General features: G+C 41.5%; 1 protein-coding gene across 1 annotated transcript in view; it reads left to right on the top strand.

Moving 5' to 3' along the window:
- si:dkey-112e17.1 (uncharacterized) overlaps positions 1-14934 on the top strand; it is a 46407-nt gene extending 31473 nt beyond the window's left edge. The window contains exons 5-7 of the mRNA XM_061815979.1: positions 7227-7369; positions 12718-12954; positions 13625-14934. Coding sequence (XP_061671963.1) covers positions 7227-7369; positions 12718-12954; positions 13625-14305 — 1061 coding nt within the window. The 3' untranslated portion in view covers positions 14306-14934. The remainder of the gene's footprint in view (positions 1-7226; positions 7370-12717; positions 12955-13624) is intronic.
- The last annotated feature ends 3771 nt before the right edge of the window (positions 14935-18705 follow it).

Raw genomic sequence — 18705 nt, 5'->3', positions numbered from 1 at the left:
AAAAGGTCCACTGTTGGAGCAATCCTGAGAAAATGGAAGAAGCTAAACATGACGGTTAATCTCAATCGGAGTGGAGCCCCATGCAAGATATCACCCCGTGGGGTCTCAATGATCCTTAGAAAGGTGAAGAATCATCCCAGGACTACCCGACAGGACTTGGTCAATGACCTGAAAAGAGCTGGGACCAACGTTTCCAAGGTGACAGGTGGTAATACACTAAGACGTCATGGTTTGAAATCATGCATGGCACAGAAGGTTCCCCTGCTTAAAACAGCAAATGTCAAGGCCCGTCTTAAAGGTCAAGTGCCATGAAATTGATGATTTTTGGTATATTATTAAAGAAAAACCCACAGCCAATACAGTCCCATGTGTTTTTTCACCACAAAACATGATTTTGACGTATGCAGCTTTTTGTAACTCCCGCCATGAAAATCCTCTCAAGGGATTTGTTTTCGAGAAGCAGGAAGTGACATATAGGGCAGAGGCACCCCCTAGTGGACTAATTTGTTTTACAATACATACTACATAGTTTTACTTCCGGGAAGGTAGCTCGTTGTTCTTTCGTGTTAGTCAAAATGCCGGCTCATTGCATTGCTGGATATTGCTTGAACACTCGGGAGAATGGATTTAGCCTTCATAAGCTTGCAAGAGACCCGGTTCGGTTTGAAAAATGGATTGCACGGGTGCAGAGGAAGAGAGCTTCGTGAGTTCCAAATAACCAGTAGGCAGTAATGCGCCCCGGCTCGACGGTGTTCAACAAGTACTGCGGCGGCCTTGAACATACCCCTAAAAGCAGCATGGCTCGGGTCCACCTCCTCCTTATATGCCACCACGGCAGCCACACCGGTTGAGGCGGTCACTGCTTCTGCAAAGGCTGCGCGTCGCCGCTATGGCTCATCTCCGCCGCGGAAGTGGATCGGACGAGGATGAGGTTTGGCCGTGATCGTATATCAACTGAATATGGCTCGAAACAATAGTGTAATATTGCCCTGGTAACTTCACTCGGTTGTGTGGTGTTCTCCTTTTCAAAAAGAGCTTCCGTGTCAGACAGGGCGCGTTTGTCTCCCATAGTTAGGGTGCACGGCGTGTTTTCATTTGCAAATGTCCGGGTGACATCACGGACGGAGGACGCAGCCAACATCACGACCACTTGCATATCGTAGAATGATACTTCTGCAACTTTGCGCATGGATGACGCGCTCTCTGCTCACATTTATTTTTCCATATAGACATTGAAGTGAATAATGTTATATTTATTTTTCATTGCAATGTCTATTTTAGAATGTTTATAGGGATGACACCCGGGCTTTAAGTTTGCCATTGACCAATTGGATGATACAGAGGAGTCATGGGAGAAACTTTTGTGGTCACATGAAACCAAAATGGAACATTTTGGTCATAATTCCACTAACCGTGTTTGGAGGAAGACAAGTGATGAGTTCCATCCAAGTACACCATTCCTACTGTGAAGCATGGGGGTGGTAGCATCATGCTTTGGGGGTGCTTTTCTGCACATGGGACAGGAAAACTGCACTGTATTAAGGAGAGGATGACCGCGGCCATGTATTGTGAGATTTTGGGGAACAACCTCTTTCTCTCATTCAGAGCATTGAAGATGGGTCATTGCTGGGTCTTTCAACATGACAATAACCCAGAGCACACAGCCAGGAAAACCAAGGAGTGTCTCCGTAAGAAGCTTATTTAAGTTCTGGCGTGGCCTAGCCAGTCTCCAGACCTAAACCCAACGGAATATCTTTGGAGGGAGCTGAAACTCCGTATTTCTCAGTGACAGCCCAGAAACCTGTCTGATCTAGAGATCTGTGTGTAGGAGTGGGCCAAAATCCCTCCTGCAGTGTGTGCAAAGCTGGTGAATAACTACAGGAAATGTTTGACCTCTGTAATTGCAAACAAAGGCTACTGTACCAAATATTAACATTGGTTTTGTCAGGTATTCAAATACTTGTTTGCAATTGCATCACACAAATTGTTAAAAAAAATCATACATTGTGATTTCTGGATTTTTCTTTTTAGATTATCTCTATCACAGTGGACATTCACCTACGATGGAAATTTCAGACCCCTCCATGATTTCTACGTGGGAGAATTTGCAATAGAGCAGGGTGTTCAAGTACTTATTTGCTTCACTGTATATGGTGCAGATATACTCACATTATATATATTTTTTTATTTTTACAAGTTCTGCCTTAATAATCCAACATACTGTATGAGCACAACTGTGTAATGCTCTTACGTTTATGAAATAAAGGTGCGGGTGCATTTCACAGTAAGAGCAAGTAAAAAGGTCGAACGTTAACTGGTCAAAGGAAGTTAAATTGAGAAAAATAAAAACATGAGAATTTTCCCTCTTTGGCATCTCAGCAACAATTTTGCTTAATTTAAATTTTTTTAATTCAACAAATCATAACAGCTGAACCATTTTCAACATTGTTTGTTCAAAGCCTTTGTTTTGGTTAATAATGGCGTTTTGCAAAAATGTGGTTCTAACAAGTGCTCCCTATCATGGCCCTGCCGGTCCCTGTCCTGGCTGTGACAGTCTGAGCGCTCCTCCGTGCTGAAAAGTCTCCTTGTGATGAATGCACATGCGTTATTAACAAGGGAACTCAGGGTACGTAGCAGATGCTTAGAGGGAACTAACATACTTACATAGAGGGAGCTAACATACATTATATCCTAACCCGAACCTAACTTAAAAACAAAAGTTGATATAATAGAGATGAAAGTGGACTTTTGTGAAAATTCCTGAAAACGCAAACACGAGCACTTGGGGGGTCCAGGGGTATGCCCCCCTGGGAAATCTTTGAAAACATGGATGGCTGTGGTACATTCTGGCGATATCTGTGAACAAAATTCAGACAAAAATTTAAAGTAAAATTTCTAAGTCCTGACCAAAAAAAAAAAAAAAAATGGGCAGAAGTTCCCGAAGGGCCAAGGCCAGATTTTTTTTGCCCCCATCCCCTATCACTGGATTGCACAAAATCACATTTGTCATTAAAATATGCTTAAAATATGCCATTTTATCTCAAGACAAATGAATTGAGTGAACTATTCAGTAAAAAGATTGTCCTTTTCCCCACATTATACATATTATAGTAAAGATATAGAATATACATGAAAGTATATCCTATAATTTCTACACCGAACAGCAAAACATGTAAAAGAAGTTTATATATATATATATATATATATATATATATATATATACACACACACACACACACACACACACCGTCACACTGCCTCGCGATCGACGCATTGAGCACCCCTGGTGTAACTGAATTTCCTTTGACATGCCTCATGATGTTGATAACTTTCGACCTAAATGCACTTGCATTACGTAAAGCAGTTCTGAACATGCGCTTTCATACATCCTCTGTACATGCTCAGTTCGGTTAACATGCATTTCCTGTTTCCAGGTGAATACCGGTTGTTTTGGAGCAGGCTCGTTTCAACAACGTTTATGAAATAAACACCTAAATTAATGTCAAGACCACACAACATGGGCGACGTCTTGAGAGAATGCGAGGGGAGGACCGTTACTGTTACTAGTGTTAGTGCCTCAACATGGCTACGTTCGTGAAAGCAAAACAACGAACACAAATGCATGTTCGTTCAATGTTGTCAACTTATATCCACATTTTTCCTCAATTTTCCAGAGCAACTTTCATGAAAATTTAAAAATCCGGAGGACTTTCATCACTGATATAAAGATATACACATATATGTACATTTGCTGTGTTGATCTTTCTGAGACATCCATAGCGAACATGAACGCTCGCGACAAGTTGTCGAATGGCTCATGTTGAAGCATGGGTGGAGACGTCTCAGACTGGCCGTAAGTTTACAAACGATATGCAGCGGAGGCACACACCTGTGCCTCGTCACAAGTAATTACATCACAGATATATGGTCACGCGTGCTGTCTGGTCTTTGCCAGATCGTTGTTTTATGTCACGTTCCCGCACCTCCTTGATCCAAGGTTCATACTCAGTTGGACCCAAAAAATTTAAGGGCTTTTTAGGGCCATTCTTAGGGGCTGACACGAAAAATTTAGAGCTGACACGGAAAAAATTTAGGGCCAACACGAAAAATTTAGGGCCATCGTGGGAAATCAAGAGTAAGGAAAAAAGACTCACCCAATGGTGCCATCGGCTGTTCTTGGTTCATCAAATGTTCCAGTACCTCAGTACCTGTGACAAACATCACCTGTCGCCCCTTGTGATAGTTCTCATTGATATGACCATTGTCAACGTCTTCACATAACAGTATACAGAAAAACTGATTCTAACTACAATTGCAACTATATACACAAATGTCTTCTACTGATGTCTGTCTCAGCACCCCTATTCTAGCTCCTTGAGCCTACCCAGTGCCTCCTCTATTTGCTGCTGCAGAGGTGCCAAAGAGGCTCTCTTGTCCTTTGCTCTGCCTCTGAGTGCATTGGCCTCGGTGATAAACCTCAGATTCCTCTTTTCTTGTTCCTCCTCACACAGCCTGTCAGCCTTCTCAATAAGCGTAGATATGTCAGTCTCTTTTCTGGCTTTTTTGGCTTTGAGGCAGTAGAGATGAAAAGTGGGCAGCGATGCCAAATGGAGCCAGGTACAAAGTCTTCCTTTCCCCACAGTGGTAGTTTTTAGCAATGTCACTGTCTGGAAACATGACTGCAAACACTTTCGAATTATTTTCACAAGATTTGTAACTGTAATGGCTGCAGATCACTTTTAAAGTCCACACGCTCTCTGCCTTTAACGAGTCCGCCTTCGTGTCTTGAACTACGTTCATAGAGCCTGACTTCTGGCTGGTTGAAGTTGATGGCTGGACAACTGTAGGTGCGCATGCACTGCTAGTACCACTGCCTGAAGTTGATGCCTCACTATCTTTATATTTTAGAAACAGATTCATACCAACGGAAGATGAGAGAGTCTTCGCCAAATCAGCGTGTCTCCTTTTTTTCCGGTGCGACTCCAGCGCTTTGACGCCCATCTTTCCTAGCTGGTAGCTCTGCTTGCACAGATGGCAGTAAAACATGTGCCGATCTTTTGCATCTCGACACACCCAGCTTCCAAACTCCTTACTTTCAACTCAAGCATCTTGAAAAATGCACTTCCCCATGATACAAGTTGGATCGATGAAAGACGTAACGAAGACGAAGTGAAATGCCGACTCACGGAAACGAACAATGGAATATCAACGACAAGATGGCGACTCGTTGTCAACACGTTGACTTCCGTTGACAATTTCCGGCTGTTTTAGATGCCAGACTGATCGCTATTTTTTTTAAATAAAAGATTTTTTTGGGGAGAATTTTGGCGGTAGAGGTCCTCCCTTTGATTTTTTTATAATTTAAGGCCTTTTTAGGGGCTTGACCGGTTTTCGCGGATTTTAAGGACTTTTGGGAGCCCCTAAATGCACCTTCGAAAATTAAGGGGTTTTTAGGGACTTTTAGGGACGCGTGCGAACCCTGCTGATCCTATTCCTGCTTTCTCGTGTACTGATCCCCGCCTTCCTCTGGATCTGCCTCTTACACCTGCCGATGATATCGCTGCTGCCTCCGTGGACTGCCTGTTGGTGTGTTGACATCGGACTAAATAAAGATTCTTCCCGAACTGCTCCTGAGTCTGCCAAGTCGTGTATTTGGGTTCAATGGACCTTTCCAACCTGTAAATCACTCGTACAATAATAGCCAATCAGATAGCTGCATTGTCTTAACCCCTGACTTGACACACCCCTCTTGTCGACACGTCCCACAAGCAATGCTCGTTATCAGTCACGTGCGCTTTTAAAAGTTAATGTTACAAACAAAATGGTCCTCAGATGCGGTTGGTGAATGTGCAATTCTGATGAAAGATATCAGGCTAGGTTAAAAGGGGCCCGGTTGAACAAACACAGTTGACAAAGTGTCGATGATGGATTAAGGCTTGGGGAAGAGCGCACGTACAACTAAGTGTGGACAATATCAATAAACACAAGGCTGTATGTTCGAAGGTAAGGGAGAAGTAACTTCCCTGAGTTTGATTAAATTATTATCAGTGCTTTATACATTGCAGGAGAACAGCTTTCACTTTGTTACCGTATCACTGCACTGCTGAAAGAAGTGTGTAATGTTTTATGCCAAAGAAGGGTTAGTAACACGTAAATGCGCGATGTCATGCAAGAGAAATGTCTATTTGCTTATTTGTATCGCATCTGACTTTTAAGACAGAGCACTGGATTCTATTACGAGCCAAGTCAAATGAATACAACCACTCATTTATAAAGACTACAATGATATTACTCATGATCTTTCCAAGTAAAAAGTACTCACCCTGCTTGACATGCGCAGTACGAATCCACTATTTTATCCTGTTGGATTTCAATACGACGTTTGTGAGGCGTCAAACTTTTTTGCATTGATCGAAATTTCGCTGTAACTGACATTGTGTCCTACTCTGACCAAAATCTTCATTCCGTGTACATTTCCTTGCGTGAAATAGTTGAGACCTCTCTGTAGAACCCTCTTGGACAAGTCTGGCGCATTTGGAAAAAAAACAGACCGCAATGTTACCAGGAATAAACGATAGAGAATCCACTTCAAACCTGTTCTGTTCAATCGCCATTTTGGAAGATTGCGGTAGATGGAAACTGTAGCTAAGGGGGGTGGAGCTGATGATCGCCAGTCGGAAAGGTCCATTCCGTGTTCTGATCATGACACTCCCAGTGGGTACTTCCCAAGTACAAACAAATATGACACTGATGGCTCCATTTTAAAATGGGTTTGTCCCAAATGACCTCTGGCTTTATAGATTAAAATTTTTTTTGGGGGGGTGCGTTGGGGGTTGTGTCTCGGTCTTCTACTCAACTTCTTTTTTGGCTATAGTTTAGATCTCCTTTCTCTGCCTCTGATTGGCTCGCAGCAAGACAGGACTCGTACATTTAGCGGATAATGATTGGCAGAAGCTCTGAAGCAACACAAGCACGCACATTCACAAACACGAATAGGTAAGCAATGCACATAATACGGGTAGGCAACGGTCAATCTGCATCTGTGGATGCAGATTGAGCATGTTTTATGCCTCCTTGCTTATTTTTGTGCATCTCAGACGCAGGACGCACATCAAACGAGATTCCTGATGTATGTATGCGTGAAAGTGTAGCTTACCTGGAGAATGTTTTCTTATTATTACATGCTGTATTATATTTTTAAATATTTGTTTTGTTACTTTCCTCAGTCAGTGCTGGTGGTGACACTTCCCAGAATACAGAATTGGACCTTTCCTCCAGTGGTTTGGCGGAGCTGGATTTTGGTCCAGATGAGGTGTTCATCATATCGTCTGGCCCGAGCCCACACAGGCCATCCTTCTCCTCACACACAGTAAGACCTGCTTTCATGGCAGTAAAGCCACAAGATAGCCATGCATAGTATGTATGGCATCGTTCAAAAATCAAATCTCAATTTTGAGCAGACTAATTGACTGATTTGCCGCCTGACTATGGGAATACAATTCACATATCTCAGATCTGGATGTAATGAATATCCTTCCATTTTCTACTGCCTATCATGTTCAGAGTCAAGGTTGAATTGTAACTTATCTCAACTGACTTTGGGGAAGAGGTAGTATACAAACAAATACATCTAGGTTAGATCGGGTGAACAGTATATAGACAACGCACCATGGATCTCCATACCTGTGGACAATTTAGTCTCTAATTATTGTACCACCTCATGTTTTGGAATGTGGGAGGATGCCAAGTGTACCCACAAGGTGGTGGGAGGGACAAAAAAAACATTACATGGAGAAAACCATGCAAACTTCATGCAGACAGGTTCCTGAAGAGTTTCAAACCCACGACCTTTTGACTGTGAGCAGATGAGAAAACCACATGAAATATTAGTTGAAAAACATGTATTGATGACATAGTTTGATTTAAGTGCCAACAAAATAATGATCGATTGAACCCAAATTTTTACATAGTGTGTTTTGTTTAGTGACAAGAAACTAATGATAAATGCAACCCAAATCACTTAACAAGTGAAGACTGCCATTCACTGTGAACTAAAGGTGTAGCTATCATTCAAAGTAACCTTGATAGGAAACAATATAGGTGACAGTGTGTTTGTGGCTCTCTTTTGACCCAGACTAATACAATGGTACTGGCTTCCATGTGCCCAAACCTATTAAAAAAACTGTGCCGTCCTCAATGGGAAAACACTTGTCATTAAATGTTCAGGAAAAAGTGGTTTCGCCAAGCATTTTCTTCCCTGCTTGCTTTTGTGTTCTCTTGGAATAAGCGCTGGCATAAACAGTTTTGGCAGCTTTTTTGAAGGATTGGCAAGCTTTTCTGGAGCCAGGGCTAATGGAGTATTATCTACAGAGCGAGATTCCCGGCACCAATTGTATGTGCGTGTGTTTGTCTCTGCTTGGATTGCATGCATGCTTTGGCACACAATGTGTGGTCTGTCTGCGTGTGTCCTCGATGCTCACGACTCTGTATATAATTATGCTGCATTGGCTGGCCGTTGCAACGTGGTGACCAGATGAACTTCCTTGATTTGGTGCAAGTCCTTTTCAGCAACGCAAGTATTCATGCACAAAACCATGGTTTTCATTTGAAAACACCTTACATTTTTACAACATAATCCATCCGTAACTCTCAGTTCAACAAAGATCGTCCATTTCTTACCACTCTACCTTCTGTATTAAAGATTTTTTTTCATACCACTATGGTCTGAGGGTGGTTTCTCACCTTCTATATCAAACCTAAAAGTACTCATTGTGTTCAAGGTGCTTTAGTGACCAGAGGAACACTTTATTTAAACCCCAGTTAATTCTTGTCTAGACAAAGCTAGCTGTTAGTGAATCTGTGGGAAGGATTATTAAGGACTTGTTCTCCAACTGATGACTGGAACCTCCAAAACCTTCGCCCTCCCCAGAATAATACCAGCTGACCGATTAGGAAGGATAATGTAGCAAGCACAAATCCAAAGACTCAATCACAATTAGCCTTTGATCGGATGAGCTAAATAGACATTTAAAACTAAACCAAGAATTTTCACATGTATCACAGGTAATTTGTGCGGATGTCACTTATCGATCAATCATCCATCGACTTTCCATAGTGCTGATCCTCACTGTGGATGTGGGGGTGCTGGACCCTATCCCAGATGACTTTGGACAAGAGACCGTAAAGTGGTCACCAGCCGATTGCAGGACACATATCACACACCACGCTACCATGCATTTTTGGACATGCAGACACAGGGCAAACATGCTAACTCAGCAGAGGCAAGGCTGGATTTTTCCTCAAAACCATGCGGCTGACCTGAAAATCTTTTGAGGGAACTGAATTTCCGTGTTTCTCAGTGACAGCCCAGGTGCCTGTCTGATCTAGAGAAGATACGACGCTTGTGATGTCCTGAAATATTTTGAAATGTGGACTCGTCAGACCACAGGACACTTTTCCACTTAGGGTCAGTCCATCTTAGAAGACCTCAGGCCCAGAAAACCCTTTCTGGATGGTGTTGTTGACAGATGGCTTTCCTTGGCACAGTATAGTTTCAACTTGCATTTGGACATGTGGTGACAAACTGTGCTAACTTCCTATGGTTTTCTGAATTGTATGACAGTTTTGGTTTTTACATGTACGTGATTTCTCCAGATTCTCTGATTCCTTCAAGATGACAATGACCCGAAGCACACAGCCAGAAAAAACAAGGAGTGGCTCTGTAAGAAGCATATCAAGGTTCTGGCGTGGCCTAGCCAGTCTCCAGACTTAAACCCAATAGAAAATCTTTTGAGGGAACTGAATTTCGGTGTTTCTCAGTGACAGCCCAGAAACCTGTCTGATCTAGAGAAGATCTGTGTGGAGGAGTGGGCCAAAATCCCTCCTGCAGTGTGTGCAAACCTGGTGAACAACTCCACGAAACGTTTTACCTCTGTAATTGCAAACAAAGGCTACTGCACCAAATATTACTGTAACATTGGTTTTGTCAGGTGTTGAAATACTTATTTGCCGCTGTATCACACAAATAAATCGGTAAATCACACATTGTGATTTATGGATTTTTCTTTTTAGATTATCTCTCTCACAGTGGACATGCATCTATGATGAAAATTTCATACCCCTCAATGATTTCTAATTGGGAGAACTTGCAATATACAAGGGTGTTCAAATACTTATTTTCTTCACTGTACATACAGTTAACTGTTGGGAATGTAAAACATCATTGATTTTTTTTTTTTCCCCCCTCATCAAGTGGGTTATAGACACTACCTACCTCAAAATGCAGTATCTGCCAGTCAACAAATACATTTGTGTATTTGTGTATGTGCTTGAAAACTAAATTAAAAAATGTAATTGGAGCACAGGTTACAAAATTTACAATTACTGACTCATTGGGTTTATCTGAGTCTAAATGATAGAAGCAGGTCAGTTTCTGCCACTGCTTCAAATTTTGCTATTGAAATGTGGCAGTTTAAATTGTCCAACGCCCCTTCTGTTCAACCGACAGGTTTAAGTCTTAATAAATAATGAGGGAATGAGTCTGTGAGCCAAACACACTGTTGGCCATGTTTTTCTCTGAGCATGCCAAGCAAACTGGTACACTTCCTTCCCAATGTTCCATTCATATAATATACAAAACAATCCGTAGGGAGAAATAAAGGTGTGAGGAGCAATTGGGTCAATTCAGTAATGCCTCAATTGTCAATTGCTGTACAGTTTACAAGGGAGAGCAATGCAGTCACTGCTTTCTGATCTTCAAGTCCAACCTCGGTTGCAGAGATGCGTGCTTGCTTCAATAACAAGTCTCTCGCACAGTGCAGGCCATTGACCATTGTATCTGCAGTTGAGTGCTTGCGCATAATGCCACCTCCAAAATTTGCGCAATGTACATTCAATGCGTATCTCATTGAGAATTGGTGAATCAAAATGCGGTTGTTTAATGGTTTGTGTTATGCAGAAATATGAGACTTAGGGGACATTGAATGTACTTCTCTTGGAGCTTTCAGGTTCAATGTCAAACCTAAAAATACCTTCTTTTTCATAGATTGCAGAGTTGTATTCACAATTGACATACAGTGCTTTGTAAAAGTATTCGGCCCCCTTGAACTTATCAACCTTTTGCCACATTTCAGGCTTCAAACATAAAGATATAAAGTTAAACATTTTTGTCAATAATCAAAAACAAGTGGGACACAATCGTGATGTGGAACAAGATTTATTGGATATTTTATAATGTTTTAACAAATAAAAAACTGAAAAGTGGGGTGTTGCAATATCATTCAGCCCTTTTACTTTCACTTCAGCGAACTCATTCCAGAAGTTCAATGAGGATCTCTGAATGATCCAATGTTGACTGATGATGATGAATAGAATCCACCTGTGTGTAATCAAGTCTCCGTATAAATGCACCTGCTCTGTGATCGTCTCAGGGTTCTGTTAAAAGTGCAGAGAGCATCATGAAGACCAAGGAACACACCAGACAGGTCCGAGATACTGTTGTGGAGAAGTTTAAAGCCGGATTTGGATACAAAAAGATTTCCCAATCTTTAAACCTTTCAAGGACCACTGTGCAAGCAATCATATTGAAATGGAAGGAGTATCTACTAAGACCCGGCCGTCCCTCTAAACTTTCACCTCGACAAAGGAGAAGACTGATCAGAGATGCAGCCAAAAGGCCCATGATCACTCTGGATGAACTGCAGAGATCTACAGCTCAGATGGGAGACTGTCCATAGGACAACAATGGGGGTGGTACACTGCACAAATCTGGCCTACATGGAAGAGTGGCAATAAGAAAGCAATTTCTCAAAGATATCCATAATAAGTCTGGTTTAAAGTTTACCACAAGCCACCTGGGAACATGGAAGAAGGTGCTCCGGTTAGATGAAACCAAAATCAAACTTTTGGCCACAATGCAAAATGATGTTTGGTATGAAAGAAACACAGCTCATCACCCTGAACACACCATCCCCACTGTCAAACATGGTGGTGACAGCCTGATGGTTTGGGCTTGCTTTTCTTCAGCAGGGACAGGGAAGATGGGTAAAACTGATGGGAAAATGAATGGAGCCAAATACAGGACCATTCTGGACAAAAACCTGTTGGAGCAAAAGACCTGAGACTGGGACAGAGATTTATCTTCCAACAGGACAATGATCCAAAACATAAAGCGAAATCTACAATGGAATGGTTCACAAATAAACGTATCCGGGTGTTAGAATGGGCAAGTCAAAGTCCAAACCTGAATCCAATCGAGAATCTGTGGGCAGAGCTGAAAACTCCTGTTCACAAACGCTCTTCATCCAACGTCACTGAGTTTGAGCTGTTTTGCAAAGAAGAATGGGCAAGAATTTTTCTCAATGTGCAAAACTGATAGAGATGTACTCCAAGCGACTTGCAGCTGTAATTGCAGCAAAAGGTGGCGCTACAAAGTATTAATGCAAGCGGGCCAAATAATATTGCATGCCCCAGTTTTCAGGTTTTTATTTGTTAAAAAACTTAAAAATAGCGAATACATTTTTTCAACTTCATGATTGTGTCCCACCTTTTGATTTTTGACAAAACTTTATTTATACATCTCTTTGAACCCTGAAATGTGCCAAAAGGTTGAAAAGTTCAATGGGGCCGAATACTTTCACAAGGCATTGGCCATCAATTTTGGTACTTCAATCAATCATTTCTCCTGCATACTACTCACATGACATTTTGTTGTCCTAGCAAAGGGAGAGGTTCCTGAGCCACAGTGACACTGGTCCTGGTCCAGTTGGTGACTGGCCCCCACCTGATTCTACCCCCTCACCTTCTGGTCCCACCAGTGATGGAAGAGGCGGTTGTGCCAGACCAAGAGCGTGGAGCGTACGCACCTTCCAGGAATTCCTCCCTCCGCTGCCGCAGCTCCATAAGAAGTGGTGCAGCTGGAACTCTACGAGTCCCTTCACCAAGCTAGTAGACAGCGTCAGTACCAGCATCATTGCCGTGCTCTTAAAAACATAACTACATGCGGAGTGAAGATTGACACATACTGTCTTACCAACCAATTTGGGTCAAACTTAGCATGGTGTCCTAAATAGTCCACATTATTAGCTGCCACAAGGCTGTTATTGAATAATGGCCTGTTCTCCTGCTCAGCCACATTTCCAACAAGTAGTTCTGTCGAACTGTTTGGTCATGGTGGAGTTTGGTAAACCATGACCGACTTGGTATTTCCACTTTCTTGGTGCTTAGGCAGAGTAGCAACAGGTCCATATTTAGCTACCCTTTCTTTAGGTTCAAATGTGTAGGGACATCATATAAGCATGACGAAATCAACCAAGGGATTATATGAAACTGACAATTTTTGTCGATCATTTTGTGTTTTTATGACAACAACCTTTTAGAAAAGGTCTGAAGTCCAGCTCAGCCCATTCTTTAGATCCACTAAGGTGCAGATTCTGTTGATAGTAGGTTTAGCTCTGGCTGTGACTTACTGCGCCACTAAGAATCGTACTCAAAATGAAAATTGATGGGTCGTTTTGGTACCCATTACACTCTTTGACAGTATTTACTTTTGTGGACTGAACTGCTTGATGGAAACTAAAATAGTCTGTTGTTGAAGACTACCAGTAATTGTCCATTATCATTCCAGGCGCCTCCCAGTGTGGTGTCTGACAACAGGAAAGTTTTCTCCGACGTTCACTTGGCAGCCAAGAATGAAACAAGCACCATCTCTGACTCTTCTATCAGCAATGCTTCCTATCCACTTGCTCAGGCCGCCCAGCGGCAGCGTCGTCTGAACTCGACCAGCAACCTGCGACGCTCCCGCTTCACAGGGCCTTGCTTTGGTCTGCTCTCTGAAACTGGAGACCTGATCAAGACCACTGGTCTTAATAATGCGCAAAGATCCCAACCAGAGTCTGTCTCTTCTTCCTCCATCCACTGTGCCATTGAAAGCAACCAGACAACAAAAAGGCAAGATTTTCCAAGTGAGGGTGATCACATCAATGTACCTGTGTTTGCCATCTCTGAGGAAGAGGACCGGCAGCCTCTGGTCTCAGCTGAGCACCTGGACCGAACCACTTGCACCACCATTCAGAATGGACTGGTTCGGGGAACATTCGACAGCAAAAGACCTGCCTGTGTAAGCAGCGTCAACTCTCAGAATCAGAGGGTCAGACTGGAGTGGAGGCCGTGGGGGAATCAGATGTTAGAAGGGGTTTGTTCATTCCCTTCCAATACACCCACTACCACGACCAAGTCCAACAGCTTTGACTGCCAGTTCCCTCACAGCCAGAATAGTGTATGGTGCAGTGTGACAAACCATGTGTGACCGGGAAGATGCTGAAAAGACTGGTAGGCCAGTGACTTATTCATGAAATGTTGTTAGTGCCCTCTTTTTTAATATGTAACCTTCAGTACTTAAATGAAAAACAAATCAACTTTTGCAAATTGTCTTCTATGCTCTGGAATATATTATTTTCTTTCTGGATTCAGCTCAACATATGCTTAAGTCCTAACTGCTGCAGTGTAAGAAAAAGAAAGTATTTTTGACTGTACATGGAAACGCCAACTTTTAGGAGCACTTTAGGACCAGATTTGTGGATCAGTTTTATGCATTTTGGTGAATACACTCCATTACACATCAATAACTTCAGTAACTCATTAATTGTGGCTTTTTGCATTCTGTACATAGAGGTCTTGGACTTCATCTCACGTCCTCCAATACCCATTTCTCCAAAGTGTTCCACAAAGTATGAGTCATACAAAAATTGCTTGTAAACATAATGTATAGTTTTACTGGATTATGAAAGGGAAATCAAAATGTTGTAAAATGTATACTAATGTAGGCTACATCAATAGATGAATCAAGTGGGGAAGAAAGCAATCAGTAGTAATTACCAAATGGGTTGACATGAATTAAAGAAGTTGAAATAAAGGCTGTTATTCTCATGCAGAGTACTTCACGTTTTAACCCCAACTTTTGTGATCGTGTTCACTGAAGTCTTGTGACATACCTTCTACTTGTGCATATTTCAAGAAATCAAGTAGTCCAATAATGGGAACAGAAATTGTGGTTGAACATGAAATGCTAATACATAATGCAAATACAAAGGACAAAAACAAGTCAGCCCATAATTTTTATTTTTTTTTATGTTTAACAAGACAAATCAGAACCAGGTTGCAAACAATCTTATCTTTACCAATACACTACAACATGGCAATAATGCAAAAGATTTATGTGCCTTGTATTCTATTGGCATCTAATTAGGGCTTGATGGCAGCTTGCAGTCATTCCTATGAGGTACAGTGAACACAGCCTCTTCCATGCAGATCAGTCCAAAGCTTTCCACGCAGTGACTTCAGTGAGTAAATATTTGCATTAGTGTGCACTATTCCCCCCGTCTTGGAGCAAATGCAAAGTACTACAACAAAGCCTCTATAATACCATTTCCTGATTGGAGCGCCTTGGTACTGTTGTTGGCTTAGAGAGCCCAGATCTCCAGTGGGGAATAATTAAAACTTAGCCCTTCTGTCGGGGATCTACTGGACTTGTGCAGAGGGTCTGAGCTGCTATGGAATGCTAAAATGGACCATACAGCATGACTAAGAGGGTAAAATAAACAAAACTAAATCTTAACACCTTGACAAATTCAAACCCTACAGCAGAAGAAAGAATTCAGAAGTTCACACGCCAGCGGCCTCAAGTATCAAAGTGCATTGGAAACGTATATAAAACAGATTAAAATTGTATCAAATTGTGGGTACACACACAGGCACACTTGTGCATCAACAGTGTTACTGCTATTTGAAAAAAAAAAGTCTTAAGAATTTACTGATTATTTCAATCACAAGCTGAAATTACACCCGTTTAAATTTTCATCACAAGTGATGATAAAATTGTGCATATATATTTATTGTGTGGTGGTGTAATGTGCAAATCTAAACGGTTACATGACCGAGAGATGAAAATGGTCTTTTGTTGCAAACAAAATTAGGAGGTTTAATGTCTCCTTTGTTCATTACAGTTGGGAATAGCCGTTGCTGAGGGCTGATTGGATGCAGCCAGGCACCCGCCCCACCCCACTCCCCCTCCACAAGCTGTACACCAAATGCTAATTTGGAATTAATACGAAGGTTAAGCACACCCGTTGGGAATTATTGCGATATGGTCACCTGTAGGGTATTCTCCTTGTTCCACTGAGGAAAATACACACTTGATCAAGCAACAAGATTAAAAAAAAAACAAAAAACAAGCTCATAATTATGTCTAATGTACTGTGAAGGAGGAATTTATGGCGACGACAAAGTTTGGGGGCGGGGGGGAGAAAGACATTGAAATGCTTATTGGCAAGGTGAAGGTGAGGAAATGTGCTTTAGTTTGGAACCGCCACAACAAATGAAAGGAAACAGTGAGTGGCATGAGCTCCGTGCTACAGTGAACACAGGAATTGGTGAGGAATTAAAAAAAGTTTGAGATCAAAGTAGATGCCTCCAAAAATATAACTGCACCTATTTCATCTATTTTCTGAGCCATGTATCCTCACAAGAGTCACAGGGGTGCTGAAGCCAATCCCAGCTATCTTCGGGCAGGAGGTGCGGCACATCCAGAAATGGTTACCAGCCAATTGCAGGGTACATATAAACAACCATGGTTGCACGGTGGCGCAGCTGTAAAGCATGGGCCTCACAGTTCTGAGGACCGGGGTGCAAATCCTGGTCACGCTTGTATGGAAAACATGCATTGTAGGTTGATTGATTGACTGTAAATCTCTCGTAGGTGTTAATGTGAGTACGAATGGTTGTTTATTTCCAGCCAGCCATTTTCTTAGCCGCTTATCCTCACAAGGGTCGTGGGAGTGCTGGAGCCTATCCCAGCTCTCAACGGGCAGAAGGCAGGGTACACTCTGAACTGGTTGCCAGCCAATCGCAGGGCACATCGAGACAAACCGCGACACTCACAATCCCACCTAGGTGCAATTTAGAGTGTCCAATTAATATTGCATGTTTTTGAGTTAAGGGAGGAAACCAGAGTAAGCAGAGAAAACCCATGCAGGCACGGGGAGAACATGCAAACTCCACACACGTGGGGCTGGGATTTGAACCCCGTTCCTCAGAACTGTGAGGCAGATGGTCTAACCAGACACCAGTGTGCTGATCTGCAATCATTCCCACCTCAATTAATTGACCAATTAATGTACTTTACTTAATTTGAAGGGTGTTATTAGTGAAAAAATAAGTCAGACAACTCATCAATTTAAGTCATACACAAAGTGGAAAATCTAATCTGTTAACATTTGATACTGAAACTGGATGTGGGGGAGGCGTGGCTTCTAATTGCCACCTCTTGTCGCTACAGTTCCTTGTCTCCAGAACTTGCGTCCTAGTGTGGATGGTTTAGAGTACCCATTTTCTCGTAGTTTTTTTTCCAATAGGTCACACAACTTTTATTGTGTCTACAAATCTTTCAAGCCCCATTTTGTAAATATGCAGCATAACATGCAAGGCTCCAGATCAGGACTGTTAATAGTGCCATCAGAATTAAACAAAACAACAAGGAGCAACAATGCTAAACACTAAACACTGTATCCATACTTCAACTTGTGTTGATTTTTGGGTAAACCTGATCCAAATAAAGCACAATATACAGTAACTGTCCAATTCATGGGTGTTATAAAAGTGCAAAATTTAGAAATGGATCATTTTAAAATTAGGTTGAAATCATAGGGTAAATTTAACATTGCAGAGTTTAAAGGTTGCGTGAATAAAATGATTTTGTGCAAAACATAATGTTGGTCACAATAATATAAACTTGTCTCCATGTGAATCAATACAACGAATACAATGGATGCCACCTAAAACTGTTTAACAGTTTCTTCCTACTTTCCTCCATGTTCACCAGCTGTTCATACACAAAAAAAAAAGCTGTTTCTTATTTAGGGACTTGTATCTGATCCATTTCTGACAATAAATCACAAATATGGACTGACCTGTGGACTGGTTTCAGAAACCTTTTTTTTTTTACATTTACATACATACATTTTTGCATCATGCCAAACTATATTGCCTCCTTGGTGATGAGTATAGATAAAATAATTTCAAAATAGTCATTGATGTACATAGATTTTCTAGTTAAGTTTAGATACTTTCACAGCAGCGTGATAAAACTGAGAAAAACATTTTAAACAATGCCTCCTGCTGACCAACCATTACATCAATATAAAAGATGTAAAACATTAATACCGTAATGTAATAAAAATAACTTTGAGAATAAGATGACTATAATCTGCATTTGGTAAACCAAACATTGACAATTGGAATAACAATTATTTTTAATTGTACTTGTTGATTTGTCCAGTGAAACAAAGTACAGTAGACCCCACATACTCGCTGTTTGGCACTAACTGATTCACCTATGCACAGATTTTTTTTTCTTTTTCTCTTTGAGCGATATTCATCACGGGCGTGTCTTGATGACGAGATGAAAGAATCAAAGACAGTTGGCTTCAAGATGAGTGGTTGGCTGATCTGAAAACTGTATGTGGAGAGTCAAGTGAGTCTTGTCTCCCCATTGTTATTTTCAGCATCTCCACAAGTGGTGACCAAAAACTATTTTTAGTTATAAAAATAAATTTGAAAAATATCAATTATAATGGGTGCCAAATATCGACAGGTTTTCAACAAGAATGAAGCCATTACTCCTAAAGAAAGAAAATGCCACATTACAGTTTG

The sequence above is a fragment of the Syngnathoides biaculeatus genome, chromosome 4 (genome assembly GCF_019802595.1).
Source record: "Syngnathoides biaculeatus isolate LvHL_M chromosome 4, ASM1980259v1, whole genome shotgun sequence".
NCBI lineage: Eukaryota > Metazoa > Chordata > Actinopteri > Syngnathiformes > Syngnathidae > Syngnathoides > Syngnathoides biaculeatus.
Note: the sequence above shows the minus strand (reverse complement) of the source record. Positions and strands in the feature narration are given on the sequence as shown.